Here is a 22496-nt window from a genome sequence, read left to right as displayed (position 1 = left end):
ACATTGAAGTTAAGGAATAGGTCATATCTAACCATTTCTAAACCAGAAAACCTTTTCTGAAAAAGGATATTGAATTTGCAAAAATCAAAAATTAACCAGACCACCTGTAAAAATTTAAAACCACAACCCTGGTTGGAAGTAGTGATCTAGATTGTGTGTAGGTAAACAAATGATTTGTTGTATGGTTATGTAAACTGATAACAATGTTTGAGGATAACTGTAATAATCAGTAAAACGCCAGCCTGATTCAATATTCTTATCAATTATAACTAGATCAAAATCTTAAGAAAGGATTAGGGTCATCACTTCGAAATTCATTAAATGAAATGTTTGATGTTTTGGGTTAATCTAATTTAATTTTGAAAGATCAGTATTTTAATAAATAGATCATTTATCCAAATTATTTATCCAAATCTATTTATGTAGGCTAAAAACTCCACGGTAAAGTGAAGCAAAAATGATATTTTACTCTTTTAGTTTAGTTTTAAAGCAGGCCTAAAAATTCACGCAAGTCTCCGAATCTCATTCGTAAACCCTGGTCGCGCGAGTCCTTTTCGATTTGCACAAAAAAAAAAAGCTACAGAGGTTTTGTCCCGATCATCAAGCTCAAATAATCCAGCCTTCATTACGAGTCAATACTATTTATAGTCTGGATGGCCAAGCCACTGATCTGTGGTAGAGTTTTATATAGTAACAGTTTCAATGTTATTGTTGACTTATAAACGAGGTTCAAAAGGAAATAGTAATTGATCCTACAGCTAGCCGATGATATATTTCTTCATAGTTTTCATAATCTATTATAATATTAATATTTAACGGCATAGATTTATATTCATATACTGTAAAATAGATAAAAAAAAACACTGATTGATAGCGTAATTATTTTTGATGACCACACGTTATAAAATCCATTCGAACAGATTGCATTTGCAAGAGTCCATCTGGATTCTCCTGGATTTGGACGAATTTTTAGGCCTGTAAAGGGACATGAATTTTCACTCTCTATTTCTCTATGTCTTTTCTATATATGACAGAGTTTCCATAAAAGAGGTTGATAATTCTGGATACACATGGATTTGATTGCTTTAAATAATTTCAATGGAAGCTGTGAACACTATTACTGATTAGCCTAGCTAAAAAAAAATTCTGAAACTAAGGTACAAATGATAAACGGATGGCGAACCCTTAAAATCAATTTTTTTATGCTAGATTTTAAAGCCTTAACCAATTTGTGAATTGCACTTTGCAAATGTGGATATCATTTTAAAAGTTAAGTTGTTCCATACATTAATCAAAATAAAAGCCCTTTGCAATAACTATTATTCATTATCTATATATATTTCAAAAATGCATGTTTAGAGATATGAAATATCTGACTAATTAACTTCATTTTATAAACCACTGCATCTGAAAATCGGTTGTCTATGCTAATCCTTTAAAAAGCAATATTGATAGTTTGAAGTAGTTCAATGTGCAACAATTTGTTCATATTGAAGAAAATAAACCAGTTGTGACACTTCTGTGATTGTCTTATTGTTTTACAATTGATGGGATTTAATTTCTTTGAGACACATACATATCCAATTAATGGATTTTGCAGGCAAACTATCGAAAATATATTTCTAATAATTACTGTATATTCTTTAATTAAAATAGATAGTGCGAAATAGTTGAGGGGTTTGAGGGGTTTGGGGGATCGTCGATTTTAGACACAAAAAACCTGTTGAATACATCGACAGGAAGTGAGACCGCCATCTTGAAAATAAATTTTTCACCTTTCATCAACTGGACGTTTCCAGCTAATCAATGACCCCATCAACTCAATAAATGTACTAAAACTTCTCCCTACTGGAAAATAAAAATGGAAAACCTACCTCTGTATATTTTGCAGTAAGAAAACACGGTAACATTATTGTTGATAAAGTAGGTATGCAGTGCGTGTTTTGGCTATAAATTATCTAAAAGGTGAAGGTCATTAAAGAGAGGATTTCCCCGCTGGTTACTACGTCATCAACTTCCCGCCAAAATGTTTTAAATTCGTGATCAACTTGTTATTTCATAATGGATTATTATCCCTTAGCCTAATGGATTTTATGTCCCATATTATTAAAGATGAATGGCAACACATTACATCAATGAATTTGGGAAAATCTGGTATGATCTACCTATACACGTCTAAACAGTAACATTTTGTTCACTCTCTGTATATGGATTATTAGTAACTCTCTCTTTAGGGTAGGCTAAAAATACTTGGCATATTTGGTTGGTCAGATGTGTTGCAACTATCCTATTTCTCAATTTTTCAAACCCAGTTTTCTGATATAGACTAGAAAGAAAAAACAACCTTGCCTTATTCCCAAGCCCCTGTAAAGATATACGCCTATTTTTTAAAATGTCATTGCAATGGGAGCCGCGGTGGCTCTGTGAGGGTTTTTGAACCCATCTTCCCTCAGTCAGTGATGTAGGTCAGAGGGCAGACATGGAAATAGCGTCTTGTTGTTCGGGTTATTCGACAATAAACTGAGGCCTTGAGTGCTACAGACTGAGCATTAGCCCAATTCGGAGCAAATAAGTAAAACTTAAAACTCCATTCATTTCATTTTTGCCATTGCCATATCAAGGGCTATGCCATGAAATGTTATAGTCCACAAGCTTTGATCAAAAATCCAACTTCGACAATAATCTTGCATATTTAGAGTGAAACCATTAATGTAGCCATATGAAAAGGCTTAGATACAAATAGATACTATAAGTTTATATACAAATATAGAAGAAATATATACAAAACAATATAACAAAAATAAAAATAATAAGTATTAAGTCAGAACTGGGTCTTGTGGAACATATTTCTTTTTACAAACATAGATCTTCTGGTTCGAAACAGTTACAATATACATAAAATCATCCCATATTACTGAAATAAATAAACAAGACTTTTAGTCATTGTGTTATATTTACCAAAACAATTATTGATAAGATGTCTAATAGAACTGACAATTTACTCGAAATTTCAACCTTTGAAAATAAAAATATTCCAATAAATAATTCCTTTCAGTCAATACGTGAACTTGGTTGACATTTAAATCACTACACAAGACAAAAGGAGTTTGGTTTGAACCACGCTTTTTAAATGGCAGTCAACTGAGTTTGATTCTGATATCTAGGTCGGGTGCATAGTTCTGTATTATATTCTCACAAGCTACTAATTTAATGTAATTTTTAGCAAACACTGAATTAGATACTAAAAGCAATCTGAAACATCAGAATTTCACCTGATAATCGTTTGAAAGTGTCTCTTCTATCACTGGTAACAGGTATACCCACAGCGGTATGTACCATTTTACACAGTTTATTGGCTAAACTTTCATCATTCTCTAAATCCCCTCCTGACTACAAAAAAAAAATCATTACATTAATACAACATCAAATTATGAAAGAGAAGCCTAAAAGAATAATACCAGTAGTTTGTTTTAGTTGGCTAATCTTTCATCAATGGGGTTAGAGTGTCAAGAGAATAATTTAGATTTATAGACACCTGATCTTAAGAAATAGAAAGAACCTTTTCAACAACTAATTTACATGGAAATTTCAATTGAAACAAGAAAATGATTGTTTATCTTCTTAATACAGAGTGTGATATTATTTACATTGACTGATATATATTATCATATCAGTCTTCTAAGTATTCTGTTGAATAACTTACGTTGTAGGTACAATACCAATAGTCCTTTCCATACAATTTAAGAGTACTAGACTACTGTCTATTAAACACACCTTCTACTAAAATATTACTTACACTGACTACAGCACCATCATCTGTTAAAACCAAATAGCCCAGTGAATCAGGTATTCTCTCTATACCCTGGGTTGCCATTTCAAATCTTCACACAAAAACTATCTAAGGCTTTACTGGTACTTGTACTGAATTGTCTTGTTAATCTAGATTACCTGAAAGGGTAAAGAAGAGAAGATTGTCATTGTCATTCTAATTCAATTAACACCATAACATGCACATCTATCAATGTCTTATTTAGCAAAGATTTTATTGAATTTGAGTACCTCTCTCCCAGAACACCAGATGCTTCTTTGTGAATCTCCCTTGCTGTAGCTGTAACGGCATTTATAGACTAGGCATAACCTTCTTGCACTGCCTATCTAAACTATGAAAAATACTAATGCTGTGTTTAGTATTTTACCGTTATTAGTTATACTTATAGCAATAATTTGGTTTGAATTTAACTTATTATACCGATTGTTAAAACAATTTCACAAAAGGTAGGACTTTCTTACAAGGAAAGTGCATACGACTAGGCCTAGTTCAGGCTAATTACTAGTGTAGTAATGTGATGGATGAACATAAGTAATGAATAAGGAAGCCATTGGAGTAAATCGCTTTGATATTATCACAGATTAAGTTATCTATTAGTAAGCATGTGATCTAATAATATTATTCTTGCTCAATTCAAATTCAACTTATTCAGTATGACTGATTTGTGTTCAAATTGCAATTATTTTCTTAGACCAAAGCAGCATACAAATACTTGTGATGGATGTGAAAAATGGTGTCATAGAAAATGTAATGCAGATATGCATGTGTTTATAAGCAGAAACAAGTCTGAAACTACGACATCATAGAGGTGAAGTAAATGATAAAAGTACTCTTAACTGGTGTATTGTTCTCATGTCAAGGGGGAAAGAATAAGACAATATGGAGGGTTATTTATTCATAAACCTTAATTGGGCAATTGTCATAAATCAAAACCTGTATTGTTTTGTTTTTTTGATGTACATTTACTAATTTATTTTGATGTTTGAAACAAGAAAACTGCTCATAGAAGTTTAAGCCTTAATTTTAAGTACTGAGAACAGAAGGAGAATGGGTTAATAAATAATACATAAGAAAACAGAAAATTATAAAGTTATGATCTAATTATCAAGAAAAGGAAATATTTATTTATGCAATTGATGAAAGGAGCTAGCATCATCTCTTCCAGAAAATAAATAAGAATTAAATTGATTGAACTAGTGTAAGCCTAAACGACATGATTTGTTTGAAATAAAAAATAATGTCATAAAATCAAACTATTTTCATTGCATACTCTAAGCTTACAAATATATAGCCCCGGCCTAATAGGGGAGGAACTTATATTTATAAAGGGGAGAAACCATTGTAAACCGTGGTGATGGGGGGTGTCAAATTTATACCTATCCAATGGATTTAACAAGGCAAAGCCACTCAAACCCACAAGATAGCTTGGTTGTATTGGGCAGAGAAAATTCATTAATGTACTCACAACCACGTTTTTAAGGATTTATGCGTAAAAGTTTCAATGGAATTGTATGGTGAAAATAGACTGAAAAGCTGTCTGCAACTCACTTACCTGATCAAGTCACATGACATGTAATATTGGAAGTCTCGTGAGAAGTCGAATAACCTTCGGAAGTCCTGCACCCCTATTACCTATTCAATGTTAGTCAGACTTAACAAGTAAATTAAAACATTTGAAAAGAGTTGCTTTCAACGTTATTTTTTTTATGATATTTATCCCTCCAAAGAGTCTTAAGAGAGGTTTAAACAATTGTGGCACGTGACATTATACGAGATTCAAGATGGAGGTTGTTTATTACTTCCGGTTGAATCGGAAATTGATTTGTTATCTTTTTTTAGCTGTGAAATTAGATCACTCCCCTAAATGACAAAGTGAACAATTATGGAAAATGCTGGGGCCTTTGAACGGGTCAGAAGTCCGTACGACTTGCCCACTTATCAGGTAAATCATATTCTAACGAAGGTGACATCTGTGATTATCCATTTCAGCATTTATGAGTTGAGGGGGGGGGGGGGGGGGGGGGGGATTTTGGTGATTTGACAAGGTTAATCATACATATTGAAGAATTTGCTTTATAAACTTGCATCAACAATCAGTGAATGGTAGTCAATTGCTTTCAAATCTGCAGATTTAATAGGTTCTACAACATAACAACATTCCTCAGACAGTGGTGATAGGCCTACTGATGGTAGCCTAGCCTTCAACGCACACATCCTATTGCATTATCCATAGTTTATTGATACTGTTCTATAACTAAATAGACTTGCTACATGCACTAGGTTCAGACAATTTTTTTTAATAAGACCTTATTCACAATGTCCATGCTTATGTGCAGGTCCACTAGATTATGTTTAACTGTCAACAGGAAAGATGAATAAATATGGAACTTTTGCATGACACTTGTTCTTTGCTCAAATTTCAGCCTTTTAAAACTCTTTCTGAAAAGCTTTTTGTCATACCTTGAGTTATGCATTGACAAGTTTGTCGAGACAGTGTCAAGTTAGTCAAATACGAAGACAGTAGTAGTAAACCTACCGTCTACGTTGTGGGGTGTCCTTTTAATGTCTGTATTTCATCTATAATTTGTAGAAAGATTAGTGATCAAATTGTGAACTTATCATGTGTCGAAATTTATCAAATTTCAATGTCAATGTTCAGAACAACAAAGCCACAAATCAAATCCATTCATGTCAACAACTAGTTATGTTTATGTATCACAAAGTTTGAAAGTTTGAAAATATGAAATATTGCATGAACGCCATTTTAATGAAGGGTCATTGGCTGTCACAGAAGGTTACAAACTATCACACCGAAAGACTTAAATGTTAGGTATGTATGTTATATTGCTTTTTCATTATAACAATCTATTAATTTCAGAAAAGACTACGTCATCTGAAGTCTGTATCAATGAGAAATTTACAATGTAGAAGTTTCAATGGAGATGATATGAAACATTTAGATGTTTATTTTACTATTCATAAAGATAGCAAATCTCCTGGTAGGTAACACATTTAGGGAAGTAGTTAGCTAGCTAGAGTATGTTGACTCAGTTGTGTGGTGTACATCAAGGAAATAAGGAAATGGTAGTCATACATTGCTATTTTGAGCTGATGGCAAATGATCTTGAAAAATCTTTTAAGGATTCTGCATCATCCAGCTGTAAAATAAAAAGAGGTTTAGCTACTTACCAAGTGGCAGACAGGACTGTCATAAGAGAATTTGTTATCTATGTTAAAGATTTAATGCATTTTGTATTTCAGCTGTTTATTGGAGTGAAAAGATAACTGGATCAATGGTAAGTTGTTTTAAAAAAAAGTCTTCAATGATATATACAGTATGATACCACTAAATGGAATCTGCTTTCAGCTGGGTAATGTATCGACCCATGGTGATTCAACTATTAATCATATTTTATATTTTATTTTTTCTAGAATCCAACATGGAGAGGGTTTGATGCCAGTAGTTTTGAAGATAAAATAGACACAATATCAAGAGGTAAGCGACAAGACTTTATATTATTTTTAATTTAGCAGATAAATCATGTGCCAAATTATGTAGATCTTACTTCTTCTAGAGGAAAATCAGCAATAATTACTTTAAAACAACTCTTGAATTGATTGAAAATTATTGAAATTCAATATGAAAATTTATTTCTTAGTTTTAGTCTAATCTAGGAAAATCTTGTTTTCAGTGGTAGTGATAAAAATCTGGATTCAGTTAAAATCTAAGATAAGATTATTAGTTGATTTAGAAGTTGGTTTAAAAAGTTTGGTTTTCTTGGCTGATAGGGTGAGTAAGAGAATTTTTTTTCTCACGAATAGTTCATTCTTCGCCAGTTTGTACTATCATTATCAATGCATTCTACTTTAAGTGACACACCTAGATTGGATTTCTGACTGAATAATGCTTTCACAATTACAGCATCATATTGTGTCATAATATTAAAGTTTTTTAGACTCGGAATACTTTTGTATATATATTTGTCAATTTATTTCAGTTACAAGTAGAAGGTATGAAGTATCTTCCTAATACACTGATATTTGGTTTATTTGATAAATATTTTATACAACCTCCAGAACAACAACGACAGAAGGTAATTTTTGTTTCTTAATCAATATCTTTATATTTATAATAGCTTAAGAATTCAGTTTATAGAAACCTACTAAAAACAATCCACTTAAAATTATTGTTCTTATTTCATTTAGTCGCAAATAAGAAGTTTTTATAGTGGGCTGTTTGGTCTACCGTGGTTATGTAATCAGAGTTTTAAGTCTGCATTTTATTATCACTACTTCATCGCTTTGCTGAAAACATTTAATCTTGACAATCATGATGGATTGATGATATATTTGTTGCTCAAAACCATATCATATCTTTTTCTAGCTATAATTTTGGATATTTTTCAGGGGAAGGTAGAAGAAAATATAAATAGTATGAAGATGTTACATGTATATCAGGTCAATACTAGATCGTCGTATAATACTAGTTCATTATCCAGGTAATTATTATACTGATACAGGACTGTCTTTACTGACCTCTTGGCTATTGACTGGATTGTATTTAAAATAATTGTCTGACTAGGCATTCTTGGTTTTAATCTCCTGGAGATTTAATATTTTATACAAATAAGCCTTTTTTTTGTATTTTTTTATACTTATGTATAATAGCAATAATTGAAACCATGTATGTCATCGTTTTAAAAACTTAAAAAGCATCTCACTCACAAGGTAAAAGATATGGTGAATTTAGCCTATCATGTAAATTTGAGTCATATATTTAGTTAATTTGAGAAAACTGATCTTAGTACACAAGCTTATTAACAACAGTTTGTGATTTTTTTATTATGATATTATAGAGTACAGACTGTATTACGAGCTGTCAAACAAACTCAGTCCAGTGTTAATAAACTGCATCAAGTTATCCAAGATAGACTTATCTCTTCCCAACATTCTCATAATAAGGTACAGTCATTCTTATCATTAGAGGTGTCAAACTATCCTTAACCTGAAATAATGGTGAAAATAAAATCCAGGACAGGATTAATCCTCATTAACAGGAATATTGGTCTTCATGGTGAAGGGTAACCCTGCTCACTAGTTGGGAATTTCATGATTGTTTGCTGAAAGAAACTTTGATTGGATTTTTGGATGGAGATGCTGATGTGGCCAATGTCTTTGTTATCAGGATTATGGCGGTGGTGGGTTCAATTCTGACTTTCAAAAAGTCATATTTTCTCACTATTCCAGTCGCCCAAATGGGTACAGATAATTCGGGAAAAACTATTTCCAAGAAAGGACCAGTTGACAGACAGGACTCAAGGAAATGTAAGTTGTAATCCTTGTAAAATGTGGAGGTGGCCTTTTGTTTCTTTTCTTAAAGCCATTATGATGGTATATATATACGTTATTTAATGGTATTATATTGTTGTAGTTAATGGAAAGAGAAGAGTTATTATTAAAAATAAACCAGTTAAAAAGTGAATTACGATGGCAGACTAATAGACTACAGTTAACTAAAGATCAGTTTGATGTCAGGAGAGATTCTATCAGAGCTAGATGTAAGTTTTGTCTTTAAAAACATAGCTAATAATGTAATTTTGGAATGTTTATGTCACAGTGTTAGGCTGATGCTGTTGGATATGATTGTACCTAAAGTCATTATTTAACCTTTTTGATTCTATATCTTAAGTCATAAGATTTTATTTGTTCAAAAGGCATGCCTCATGGATTGTTTACAAATCTAAGAATTCTCTGGTATATTTAATTTGATATCAGTAAAATCCACAGTCAATGTTAAGCTCACGGTTTAAACTGAAGTAGGTTTTATAGAGTTTAATTATTTTTATGAATAGATGAGAGACTAAAAGAGAATAAGCTAAGTTTAAAAGAAAGTCGTGTAAAACAAGAAGAAACTCGACAAGTTTATAATCAACAGAGAGAGAAGTGGATTAAAGAATCAGCTCAGTTGTTAATAAGACGTAAACAGCTGATTGGTGAATTATCTACATCAGTATTTCCTGTTACAGAGGTTAGCTGTCTATGGTTTTTCTTCTGGATATGTTTCCCATTTTGATGGAATCAGTATTTCTTTTACATGAAAAGACTGCATATGATGTGCAGTCAATTAAGAAGTGCGTGGTTTAAAATATTTTTGGATCCCACAAAAAGACATGATATACTAAAGTAAGCAACTTTATCAAGCTTAAAATTTTAAATGGTAGGTATTTAAATGCTCTGGGAAAATATCTTCCACCATTAATGTTGTGTTTATATTGTTTCAGAATGAGAAAGGAGATTACTCTATATGTGGTGTCAGATTACCTCATTCTGAAAATTATCAAGGTATGGCCATACTGTATCGATTTAATATTCAACTCCCTGTTCATATAATAAAACCAACGTCAATTGAAACCCTTTTGTACAATATTCACAAACGAAATTTTTGAAATGAATAATTTTTTTTGAGAAACAGGAAAGAGGTAAAATTTATTTATAATTATATTGATGATATTTTGTATCTGTTTAGGTCATGATGAAACAATGGTAGCTGTATCATTAGGTTATACATGTCATCTCACCATTATGATAGCTCAAATATTAAACTTACCTCTACGTTATATGATGGAATTCCGAGGGTCAAGGTCACAAATTCGTGATCATATACATATCAGACTGACAGAGAAAGATAGAGAGTAAGTTATGTTTATATTATCTTCTGTCTTGTGAAGGGGCATGAATCTGCAGTTGACTATTCTGTTCTCACAATAAAGCCTTACCTGTGTCATCCCTTGACAAATTGAAATTGCTAAAGTGAAAGCATGTTGACTTCTCCTACATTTTAATCCTGTATGTGTTTAGAAAGATCTCAAATATTAAACATAAATATCATGTTATTTTCCAGTTTTCCACTATTTAGTAAAGGAAAAGAAAAATTCCAGTTTAATTATGGTGTATTTTTACTGAATAAAAATATTAGTCAGGTAACAGTACAGAATATTACTATATACTACTTTTCATAACAAGATAGTTGAACCCTGAAAGGATAAGCAATATTTTCTTTTAATGTATTTGAGACTTGCTGCAACTTCAAACCTGGCAACTCTTTGAATGATGATTTTGACGCATTACTTCATTATGCTATATTAACCAACTTTTTGCATTTCTTTTGTAGTTGAGATTTTACTGTGGATTAGGTACCAGTAATTTAAGACTGACATTACCCAATATAAAAACACTGCTAGAGTTACGGCTAGGGGTCAAAGGGTAAGTACATTTCAACCTATTGTTATAATCAATTTGTAAGAGTTAAAAATATATAGGTGTGTTACTCTGAAACTTGATCTCATATGATTTTCCTGTCATAGGATCAATCAATCATATCCTTGTATGAGTATTAATCTATGATTATTGTAAAAATCAAGTGCCCCTCAATGAGAATTATTGTATGAATTAACCTTGTTACACAGTGTATTGTACAAAGTTGATTTTTTTATGTATTTCAGAGAATATTCCATACCTAGATCTTTAACAGCTCCATCAACTATAGGGGGTGGTGGTAGTTCTAATAATTCAGTTGCAAAAGAAGGAGCGAAGAGCACAACAAATTCAAGTACGACCAGTAGCTTGGCTCGGCAAGACACTGCCTTGCTCCAGTCTTTAGATACAGAGATTAATAATCTTCACACTGTTGGTGAAACAGATTTTCGTTCTGATGTTTCTTTAACTCTCCAAAAACCAGAAAAATTTGATGAAGAGGAAGAACTCTTCGCAAAAACAGAAGACAGTTTTTTCAAATTACCCAAAATGTCGAATTTATCAACAGATAGTAAAATAGCTCAGTGTGATGATGTTATAGATGCTATTAATATTAAAGCAAACTATCAATTACAAACCGATCGGAATTCCAATGGTGTTGCATTACATTCCCAGAATTCTACAAATTCCCTTAGCAACTGTGATAATACCTCCCATAATTCCACTGACTCTAACTCCTCCATGTTACAAAACGGTGGAGTAACAATCACAGAGAGAAAAGACTCTGAATCCAGTATCCCCAGTGCTAATATGATCAATCCAATTGTGACACGAACTAAAGATTTAGAGAGTGAAGAATTTCATAGTTCTATAGAAACATGAGAAAAGAAAATATGTTTTGAAGTATGGTAATTGGATATAGATCCAGTCATGAAATTAATTGTTGATAGAAAGAACTTTATTTCAGCCTACTGTGACAATTTTTAGAATAAAAATCTGTCGTCCTATAAAAATGATAGCAGCTTAAAAGTCCATAATTTATTTCTAGGTTTAAAACACCCTTATGTTTATTTCTTAAAGTATCTGCAAATGAACTTGAGGTGAACTTGAGGTCAGATTTTTATTTTAAAAAGTGTACAGGGAGCTGAAATTTGAGCTTTTGACTTGGTGATAAAACATGATTATACATCTATAGACTATTATTAGAAGTTTTAAGGAATACAAAACTAATTTATTGATGTTATGTTTGTTTTGTAGTTTTAAAATCTCTGTGATTGTAATTGTCATTATTCTGGATAAGGGGCTTCAACGGGACTAGTGTGGTATTGACTATTATCTTAGTATTTAGTAAGTCTGTAATTGTAAGGCATAATTCATAGAAAATTTAGACATATTTATTACTTCCTTCATTCTAGCTATGACAAGGTTCATTATATCAAGTTTGTCAGGATGCAGTTGAAGTAATGATTTTTGCAATAATGATTCTTGCAGAATTCTTTCCAATTAGTATAAAACAAATTATTTGACCTGCATTTCCATGAAATTGTATTTTCAAGTGTTTTTAAGTGCAATACTTGACAACATGAATTGTAATATAGCTCTAACAATAAAGTTATGTCATGATATCTTGATCATGAGGCAATAGACAAATAAAATATGTAGAGCTGTGTATTTATCATTTTGTGAAGAAAAAATCCATTTATTTTAACCATTTCTGTAAACAGAGGGCATTTTGTGTTCTTGGATGGGGTGGTTCATGTTATTATTTTGTTATATTTAAATGTCACCCAATTTGTTATTGTTATTCTGTTATTATGTTAACATTCCATGTTATCCAATCAGCCAAACAAATATACTTTAATATAGTTAACATTTTTACTTCAGTGCTATAACTTTAAGCAAGCTTGATAACCTAAGAAAATTTAATTAAAGAAAATTAATCTTTTGCTTAATAGGTGAATTAAAATTCGTTTATTCTTACAAAGCAAATATTTAGTGAGGAACATTTCTGTAAGAGAGTGAATGTATGTTAAGTACAGTGTCTGTATTACTATACAGTAGTACATGACTGTATATAGAAAGTCATGTTTGGACCAGTACTGTATTCATTCACTACCTCTATTTTCTACCATATCAATAATTTGCACCTGGAATTATTAGTATTCATTTACTAGTGATTCTTTGTACTGGTAGTAATACCTGGTAATTAACACAAACTTTTTACAAAAACTATTTTGTTTTAAGGTACTGGAATCATTTAAACTAGTTACTATTATTATTTCTTCTACTAGTAAAAAACAGACTGTTCTTGTTATTCCTCATTTGTGCTATACCTAAAAATAAAATAAACTGGTGGTTAATGTTTTAAATGTGTAAAACTATATTTGTTTGGCTGTTTATTAATATATCTAATATATAAAGAGCTAATATATTAATTATAATGTATATTTTGTATATAATAAACATAATTTATCTGACTATCATGTATTATTCTAAACCCAGCCTCAGTTTTAATGAATAACCAGAGAAGATTAAACTTAGTTGTTTTTGCTCATGTACCAACCTTCCTAACACTCCTCTATTCTAGGTAGAAATAGGGATATTTCCATAAAAGAATATTTAAAAAACGCTCTATTGGATTGTTAGACATATATTTACAATAAATAACAATTCATTGTTCTATAAAACAATAAATATCACAATGACAAAGAAATAACATAATTTAATGATAATGGTAAATGAAGAACTGAAAGAGTCAGCTGCATAGAACTTAACTGATCGACACTTTCTGATTATAATTATTTACACTGTAATCATAGCTTCAGATAATTTGACCTTGGGATAAATAGTATATCCCTTAAATCCACAATTGCATAATCTTATTATAAACTTATTCAAAATTTTTAGGAAACTAGGATGTAACTTTTATGTAGCACCTGTTTCCTGATTTGTAAAACTATTACATTTATTTGAATTCCATGAATAACATAAATTCACCTCTATATTTTCCATGTATCACCTGTTTCCATGCATTGTCCATAACAAAATTAAAACTAAACTTCATCATCATTAATTTTTTTTCTTCTTCTTCTTTGAATGTTTTTCTGAAATTTCCTCATTATAAGCCTGGATGAGAACATTTTGTGTTTCTGGAAGGGCTGGACAATAACGACTATATTCCATGGTAAATTCTCCTTTACCTTGCGTTAAGGATCGAATTTCTGTAGAATAACCGAACATCTCATTCAAAGGCACCTAGAATAATTAAAATTAAATTGATGAAAAGTTTTGCAGGTCAGAAAATTATCTAAATATGAATTTCAACCTTTCTTTCAGAATAGATCCAAAGCCAAATACAAATTCTAATGTTTTTATAAAGTAGGTTGCTGGTTTAATTCTTGACAATAAAGCCACTATCTTGAATCTGATTTGACCACTTACTCTGTGATAATAATTTGAATCCTATGATTTCTTTGAGATTTCATATTGAAAAAATCCACAACTGACCTCACAGAATATAGAGAAATATTCATCTACAATCTCAGTACCCGTTACTACTGAATGTCTCTTATTCAAACTGTTTAATACAGTACCCTGGAACTCTGCTGGGGCCGTCACCTCTACAGCCATTATAGGTTCTAACACAATCCAACCATCATCTAGAAAACCTGCAATTTAAATACATAAGCATCCACAAAAGCATAATCACAATTTCTATCACCACTATCCCGAATTTATATATCGTGGGTGACCTCTTGAAACCTCGTATATGCCATATTTGGTCATTTTGACTTTTTTGTACCGTTCGAAAGCTCGTTAAAGCGCGGATCTTGTGATTAATACCTCGTATTCTTAGCTTGATTGTAAATAACTCAAAAAGCACTAATTAAATAACATGTATATAAACAGTCAGATTTAAAACCTCGTAAAATATATTATTATACAAGGTTCAATGTTCCTTTTCTGTGGATGAAAATGAAAAACCTCGTATACTGTATTAATATACGAGTTTTTGGTTCAATAGGCCGGAGATTTCAAGTTGTTATACGAGGTTTATATTTTCATAGAATGAAAACCACGTATAGCGGTAAAAAAAATAATAAAAAATATTTTAACAAAATACGTGTACAAACAGTTTTTTGCGTTTTTCTCGAAAAGTAATTCATATATCGTTATACGAGGTTTCAAGCGGTCACCCACGATATGAAAGCCTTTGCAGTATAAGGTGAGCTCTTGTCAACTAATTGTTTATATTTGTCTTGATGCTTGTTAACACACAAAGGTGCAGACTGGACAGAATCCATTTATTTATGAGTGGAAACTAGTTAGAGTTAGAGAGTGGTTCCTGAGGTGTATGGGCCAATGACATCTAATTGGAACTGAAAGTGTTCTTATTATAAAGAAAACTTCAAAACTGTAAAATCTATGGATGTTTGAACTAAAAGCATTTAATAAATACTGATACTTACAGTCTCTCATACAGTATTCACCACAATTAGTGAAAGCTAAATCACTAGAATCTACCGGATGATGAGCTCCATCAGTCAGTACTATTCTAATACCAGCTACTTTCTGTCCAGTTAAACCACCTTTCTCACATGCCTTGCGGAAACCCTGGGAAAATAACAATACAGATTCTAATGTGAATATTTGCATCATAATGAGAACTGCTAAGCATAGCTCCATCTTTCTTAATAGTTCCATTAAGGCATGTTCCAATTGGTCTCAAACAAAGACATATGAAGTTTCTGACGTTTGACTTCATCCTATTCTGAATTAAGATGAATATTTATGACAAAAGGGCATTCTAATATCAGAAAATAACAAGAACAAATGTACCTTTTCTATAGCTGGTATATATGTTTTAGGTATATTATTTCCTACTGTGTTATCTTGAAAGATCAGTTTTGTGTTTTCTTCTGCATCTAAAGGCTAAAAAAGTTAAAACCTTTATGAGTATTATACTATTAAGAGTTTGAAGATAGTCAAGCGACCTTTAACAAACTCTGAGAGTCTGAGCCAATTTTTGCGTTCTGTTAGCAGCGCAGTCAAAACGCCTTTCTAGTGGGATGACTATTAAGAAACAACTGGATGAAATTTCTATAACCTGAACCTGATTGAGCCAAAAAAAAACCCAGAAAATGCCATTCTTTGTGCATTGAAGGAAATGTTTCCAGGACAGTTATCAAACAGGGCTTGATTTATTGTTCCATCTGAACAATCAGATGCTCTTTCACGTCAGCCAAAAATAAAACATTAAATATTAATTCAAAATGACACTGTTTAAAAGTCATCATTAAATATACGATATAGAGAGTTCAGAATCTAATCTATGACAATGATGAATATAAACTATAATAATACCTCAATATATCCTATAATCTTTCCATATTGACCTTGACCTCCTGTTTGCTTCTTGTGTATATGTTCAAACCTGAAATTAATAATGAAAATATTTCAGAATATCTTTATTGGAAGAGTAGTTCAAAGGTTTTTCCCCCTTCTTTTTGCTTTATTTTGTTGTAAGGTATGTGCCTGCTAAACAATAAAAAAAATTACAATAAAATTCCGTTTTCCTTTCTTCTTGTTTTTGAATTTCAGTTAGTAATCTAAAATCATTTTTTGATTTTTCCATTTGGGAATGAGGTTTGTTATATTAACTGAAACTGTTGTAATTTTTTTGTTAACTGTATGAGTTCTATGTTTTACAGTTTTGGAGTGCAATACAGAAAAAAACTTATCAGTACTTACTCTACCACACGTGTTAAACTTTCTCGAAATGATACTTTTGGTTTACCCAGAATACATTTTGTGCCAAACTCACGTTCCAACCTCTGAAATCATATGTAAAGAAAGGCCTTAAAGTACCGGTAACAGAGTAAATAGTCTCTAGCTAACTGACATCTATCAACAATTAGTCAGTAACTATTGAAACAATTAGATACTAACCTGAGCATAGATATCTAAATGTAGTTCACCCATTCCAGAACAAATGGTCTCCTTATTATCACTGTCATAATGTACTTTATATGTGGGATCTTCTTTAGTAAACCTACTGATACCTTTAGAGAACTGTTCTACATCAGACTGTTTCTCAGGTCTAATAGACATAGCTATCACAGGCTCCGGAATAAACATAGATTCCTGAAATTATTAAAGATAATTGCTGAGAGGAATTATTCTTTGATGCCCTTCTTCACTACTGAAGAATGTAGAATGTAATGAAAGAGTCGGGGCAGTCATAGCTTACTTTTTAATATATCATTATTTCTATATCGCTCTACAATTATATTGAGCATTATTTTAACAGTGACAATATTTTATTGTATTATCATTATCAAAACAAATCAGACTTGATCTTACCAGAGAAAGATGAAGATTATCTTTAGTTGAGAAAGTATCTCCACTAGCACAATCTATTCCAAATAAGGCAGCAATATCTCCTGCAAATACTTCTCCAACATCCTCCATTTCATCAGCGTTCATTCGAACCAATCTTGATACTTTTGTTTTAGCACCAGTTCGTGTATTATATATCAGATCAGTTTTCTTTAAACCACCTTGATAGACTCGTAAATATGTTAACTGTCCAAATTTTCCTGCCTGCAAGGTCAAATTCATTATTTATTTTTGTAGGTAGAAAATCAAGTGGATACATCCCTAGGTTCATATTGTTTTAATTTTCATAGTTCCCCAATATTTTGGGTCTTTTGTTATAACTAATAATGATTCTTAGCTAATAAATTCATCATCATAATATAATCTCATATTGGTCGTATTGTAAGTATGCATTTATAAAAGAGTTCAATAAAAATATCCAGCCTTGCACTGCAGTCAGCAAACATTCTGACAGTAATGTCAAAAAATAAAATAAAAAGTTACCTCTAACTTAAAAGCCAGTCCAACAAAAGGATTGGAGAAGTCTCTTACTGGGCTCAATTCAAATTTTTTTGTATTGCTTACACTGGAAATAAATCGGAGAATTTATAAATAATATTCAAATGAAAGAATTATAGGGCTTTATCTTTATCTTAAACAACTGATTGTAAAAAAAAGTTTTAATTAGTAGAAATTGTGGGCCTCTTTCTTTGGCATGAAAGACAACATATCTCAAAACTCTAAATTAGATCCAAATCTTAATTGTCACTATCGAGGTATTTTGGTATGCCTTACTTATTTAGACTGGACATTGTTTCACATGACTTACCCCTCTCTGTTATCCAGACATATATTTTTAACTTCAGATGGATTTGGTAAATAATCCACTACCCCATCTAGTAGGGTTTGTACTCCTTTATTTTTCAAAGCTGTCCCTAACATGACTGGTGTAAAACTTCTGGTAATACAAGATCTTCTGATGGCAGCCTAGATAATTCATAATAAATTGAATGGGAGTCAATTGCATCATTAGTTTAGGATCTACAGACCATTTTACAGTATTATTAGAGGACTTATTGCTTTAAATACTATTCTTATCAAAAAGCTCATCTTATTGTAATTGACATATGTTTCTAATATAAAATAAATCATCAGGATATAAGAGTTTGTGAGGTAATATCTCTTTGATTGATAATATAATATAAGTTAAAGTGAGCTCACATAACTAGAGAGCAGTTAACACTTATTAAGTATAACATGTATTAGTAATAATACCTTCAGTTCTGCCTCCGTGGGAACTTTTTCATCTAAAAACAGTTCACCTAATTGCTCATCAACATTGGATACACATTCTATATAAAATATAATAAAGATAAATGGGAAAATATCCGTGATATGTTAAAAACATTTATATAAACTGCTGATAAAATACTTAAGTCATAATTTAATTGTAGACAGTTCTCACTAATTAAAGGTGTATATAAAAAAAATCTATCAATATCATGTCCTCTACAGATATCCAACCTGTATGAGGCCATTGATTTGGTTCTGTTTGCCAGCCATGTTTAAGACGGCCACTTAAATGTCTGAGAGTCACAAGCGTCTGTCGGAAATCAAGTTTATCTTCCACGGATAGTCATTGACTTACCAATCATTTCTTGTCTTTTTTCAGCAGCTTCTTGTCTCATATTCTGTGGTATTTCATCTTCAACTATTGTAAATCTAGAAAAATAGAAAAAGAATGAAATAAGTAAACATCTTCACCTAAAGTAAATTTAGATATAGTAACCTAAAACCTCCCAATCAACATTTCTTACTGTAAATCTAATACCAGAAATACACAAAAAACAATTGTAAATCTACAAACAGAAGTATAAAAACGCATTTTCTCTCTTGCTATGATACCACAAGTTTGGAAACAATACTACATGGAACAGGGACCGATATTACTTTAGTGTTTCTCTCTATAGTAATAATAAACTCAAAATTCACACTTTACAATTAAATTCAGTTCTTATTTGGCCATAAAATACTCACCCTAAAGGTTCTTTAAAATATACAGCTTTCTGACTGACTAAATCTACAACACCTTCATGTTGTCCTTCTAAACCAATAGGTAGTTGTAGAAACGCTGCATTATGTTTTAACTTAGTTCTGAAAAATGGGAGACATTTCACTTTGTTATATTCATGTATATATCACTAGTTCAACTAAATACTACAGCATTCTCTACCATACGTATAAAATTTGGAAATCAAAACAAGTGTCTGAGATCTATACAAACAATATTTCTTTTTGAAGAGTCTAGTGAGGCCACCTGCACAAAGTTGTCCCTGTGAAAGAACAAAATCATGTGTTGAAAAGTGATGAAAGCCATCAAAGATACTCAATCATTCAAAGAAGATTCTCAAAGCAAATCATAGCACTTCGTCCAAAAAATATGTTTTAAATTTTGTTCAATCTAAACTGTCACACTAAAACATATTCTAGTGGTTTAACACTTACTTTATTTGATCCAGCACTCTTTTAGGATTAGATCCCATTCTATCTAGTTTATTAATAAAAGCTATACAGGGTACATCATATCGTTTCATCTGTCTGTTGACTGTCAGTGTTTGACTCTGAACACCACCTACAGCACATAACACCAACACAGCACCATCTAACACCCTTAACGCTCTTTCAACTTCCACTGTAAAATCTACATGACCTGCAATGGAAAAGATCAAATGCCATTTACTTTAATTTGATTTAAAAATTTGAAAAATAATAATGATAAAAGCTACCATAAGACAAATTTTATTAAATGGTTCAAAGGGTCTGGTTTTATTTGTTTCTCTGCAGAACGAATGTAGACATAAGACAATATAATGTCTAAACAGAGCTACAAATAAGTGTGAGGGCACAGTTATAATGCTAACAATTCACTTTCTGCCCCTTTAACTCAAAACCAAGGGGAATATTGAAGATTACATGCCCAAATACTTTTTTCAAGTCTTACCTGGTGTATCAATGATATTAATGTTAATATCTTTCCAGCTTATATAAGTGGCTGCTGATTGTATAGTTATTCCACGCTGTCGTTCTAGTTCCATAAAATCCATCTTAGCTCCAACTTGATCTCTGCCTCGCACCTAAAATACCATCCAATAGACATTGATACAAGTTTATGAATAACAAAGTCTTATCCTATGAAAACTTTGCTTTATTCTAAATTCTAATATTATATACTTTGCCTATCTAATAAACAAAATAAGATTTAAAAGCAAACTAGCAACAAACAGTAAACTAAGAGCAAACAAATGTTTGCAATCAAGCACATATTTAGTTAAAGATAAGTAGATAAAAAAAATCTTATAGATATACACATTAAACTTCAACTTACTTTAGAAATTCCTCAAAAATACAAAGTAGAATATATATTTAATTTCAACCCTGATAAAATTTGAACAAATAGCAAGAATACTAATCATATTTCATAGTTCCCCTTTTTTACCTCATGCATCTCCTGAAGTCTACCAGTATAAAATAATAAACGTTCAGTCAGTGTTGTTTTTCCTGAATCAATGTGAGCCGAGATTCCGATATTTCTTAGATTTTCTACATCAGCTACTACCTCCTGTAATTGAAATATGTTATTTTAGAATAGATTGTACAACAATAAGTTTGTTGTTACTCAGAAAAAATTGTCAAACTTAAAAAGGGACATAGAATAATGATCAGTAAGCTGAAGATCGCACAGTGTAAACCTCTAAATAACAACTACTTCAGGTTTAAAAAATTGTAAAATTTGTGGACTCTGGTTTATAAAAGAACATTATATATCATTTGATTGAACTTAATAATTAGATCGAAAGAATGTAAAACCTTCTAGAAGAAAGATAAGGCGACCAGTCACCGTCGAACTGATATGAAGTTTCAGACAACCTACCCCTAATTTCCGATTAGAATAGGATGTTATCTGAACTGGATATATCTAAAAGAGAAAAAATAACTAGTAATAAAAAAAAAAAATACTAAGCTTGCTTTGGTCTAAACACAAAATCATTTAAGTGAGAGCAAGACCAGTTACTTACTATAAATGATCACTGTTTTGATGAGTAGATGATTGGAAATAACCATATATAAGAGTAAATACAAACATAATACCGATTAAGTAGTGCCAGTATTGGTTATCATTAGCATTAGTCATTCACCAATTTGACAGAACACTGTATAAAGTGTAATTTTGTCCATCGTTCGGTGATGACAGGAGGCAGCGCTTTAAACAATGTGCAACTGATGGCACCAAAGGACATGCGGAACTGGTGTATCCAGACCCCCATCATAGCACAGAATAGTAGGCTGGTGTACTCTAAAAATTAATTATGACTCAATACAAACAAAATGGTTGATTCTAAGAATTTGATTCTTTTAAGTTCATTGAAGCTGAAAGATCAATCCGACCCCCATTACTCATTATTACTGATTACATTTTACCACTGGCATAGCCGCCATAGTCATAGGTCTTGACCATTAGAGTGAATGACTGAATTAAGAATAAAATCTCAGATAAATGAATTAAAACTTACCTTGATCAGTTTGCGCCTTAGCGTGAAGTCAATCAACTTCTTGCTCTGCCTGAAAATCAACATGGTTGCCTTCTATCTGAAGACTCTGTTGATTATTTTATAAATAGAAAGACTTCAATGTCAAATAACAAAAATTATGAAACAAACCCGGCCATGTGTTAGACTCGATCATCCAGACATTATAGAATACTCCTCAGTGAATAAGACTAGACGACAAAGTCTACAATCAGCCGAAATTTTACCGTCAATAAATCTAATGTCGTAAAATGCCTTTGATTTATGTCTTGATCAACCAGACGGCATACAAAATAACTGTAGAAAATGTCTGGAAAACGAAGTCTTAAAAGTAAACTAGGTCAATCACGACATTATACTTTTTTACGCTGAACATTTGTAAACTTCCGGCAAGGTGTTGAAACTTTAAAGATCAGAGTTATTTTCATTGAAAAGAGGATAAATCATCC

The 22496-nt window shown here is 31.5% G+C and overlaps 3 protein-coding genes across 3 annotated transcripts; 1 reads left to right on the top strand and 2 right to left on the bottom strand.

The window, feature by feature from the left end:
- Window positions 1-2734: 2734 nt before the first annotated feature.
- Window positions 2735-4979, bottom strand: LOTGIDRAFT_203685 (hypothetical protein). The gene is made up of 4 exons (XM_009052258.1): window positions 4060-4979; window positions 3797-3948; window positions 3273-3390; window positions 2735-2914 (listed from the first exon to the last, which is right to left on the bottom strand). Exons 2-4 carry the CDS (start codon window positions 3872-3874, stop codon window positions 2817-2819), a joined length of 294 nt encoding a protein of 97 aa, XP_009050506.1. The 5' UTR covers window positions 3875-3948; window positions 4060-4979; the 3' UTR covers window positions 2735-2816.
- A 732-nt stretch (window positions 4980-5711) lies between these two features.
- Window positions 5712-11965, top strand: LOTGIDRAFT_158830 (hypothetical protein; the record flags this gene model as incomplete). The annotated part of the gene is made up of 16 exons (XM_009052257.1): window positions 5712-5771; window positions 6708-6828; window positions 7091-7125; window positions 7262-7325; window positions 7522-7619; window positions 7828-7923; window positions 8237-8328; window positions 8686-8791; window positions 9077-9154; window positions 9261-9387; window positions 9682-9857; window positions 10111-10171; window positions 10356-10521; window positions 10731-10809; window positions 11001-11092; window positions 11332-11965. The coding sequence occupies 16 exons, from the start codon at window positions 5712-5714 to the stop codon at window positions 11963-11965; spliced, it is 2085 nt and encodes a 694-aa protein (XP_009050505.1).
- A 1335-nt stretch (window positions 11966-13300) lies between these two features.
- On the bottom strand, window positions 13301-22187 carry LOTGIDRAFT_187106 (hypothetical protein). The gene is made up of 19 exons (XM_009052256.1): window positions 22033-22187; window positions 21393-21437; window positions 20958-21080; window positions 20463-20595; window positions 19967-20171; window positions 19499-19615; window positions 19110-19183; window positions 18737-18813; window positions 18291-18448; window positions 17966-18047; window positions 17447-17686; window positions 17033-17227; window positions 16835-16917; window positions 16448-16517; window positions 15923-16015; window positions 15553-15697; window positions 14591-14751; window positions 14081-14338; window positions 13301-13416 (listed from the first exon to the last, which is right to left on the bottom strand). Exons 1-18 carry the CDS (start codon window positions 22093-22095, stop codon window positions 14153-14155), a joined length of 2250 nt encoding a protein of 749 aa, XP_009050504.1. The 5' UTR covers window positions 22096-22187; the 3' UTR covers window positions 13301-13416; window positions 14081-14152.
- Between the last annotated feature and the right edge of the window lie 309 nt (window positions 22188-22496).

This window comes from Lottia gigantea (genome assembly GCF_000327385.1).
Source record: "Lottia gigantea unplaced genomic scaffold LOTGIsca_18, whole genome shotgun sequence".
In the NCBI taxonomy this organism is placed as follows: domain Eukaryota; kingdom Metazoa; phylum Mollusca; class Gastropoda; family Lottiidae; genus Lottia; species Lottia gigantea.
Note: the sequence above shows the minus strand (reverse complement) of the source record. Positions and strands in the feature narration are given on the sequence as shown.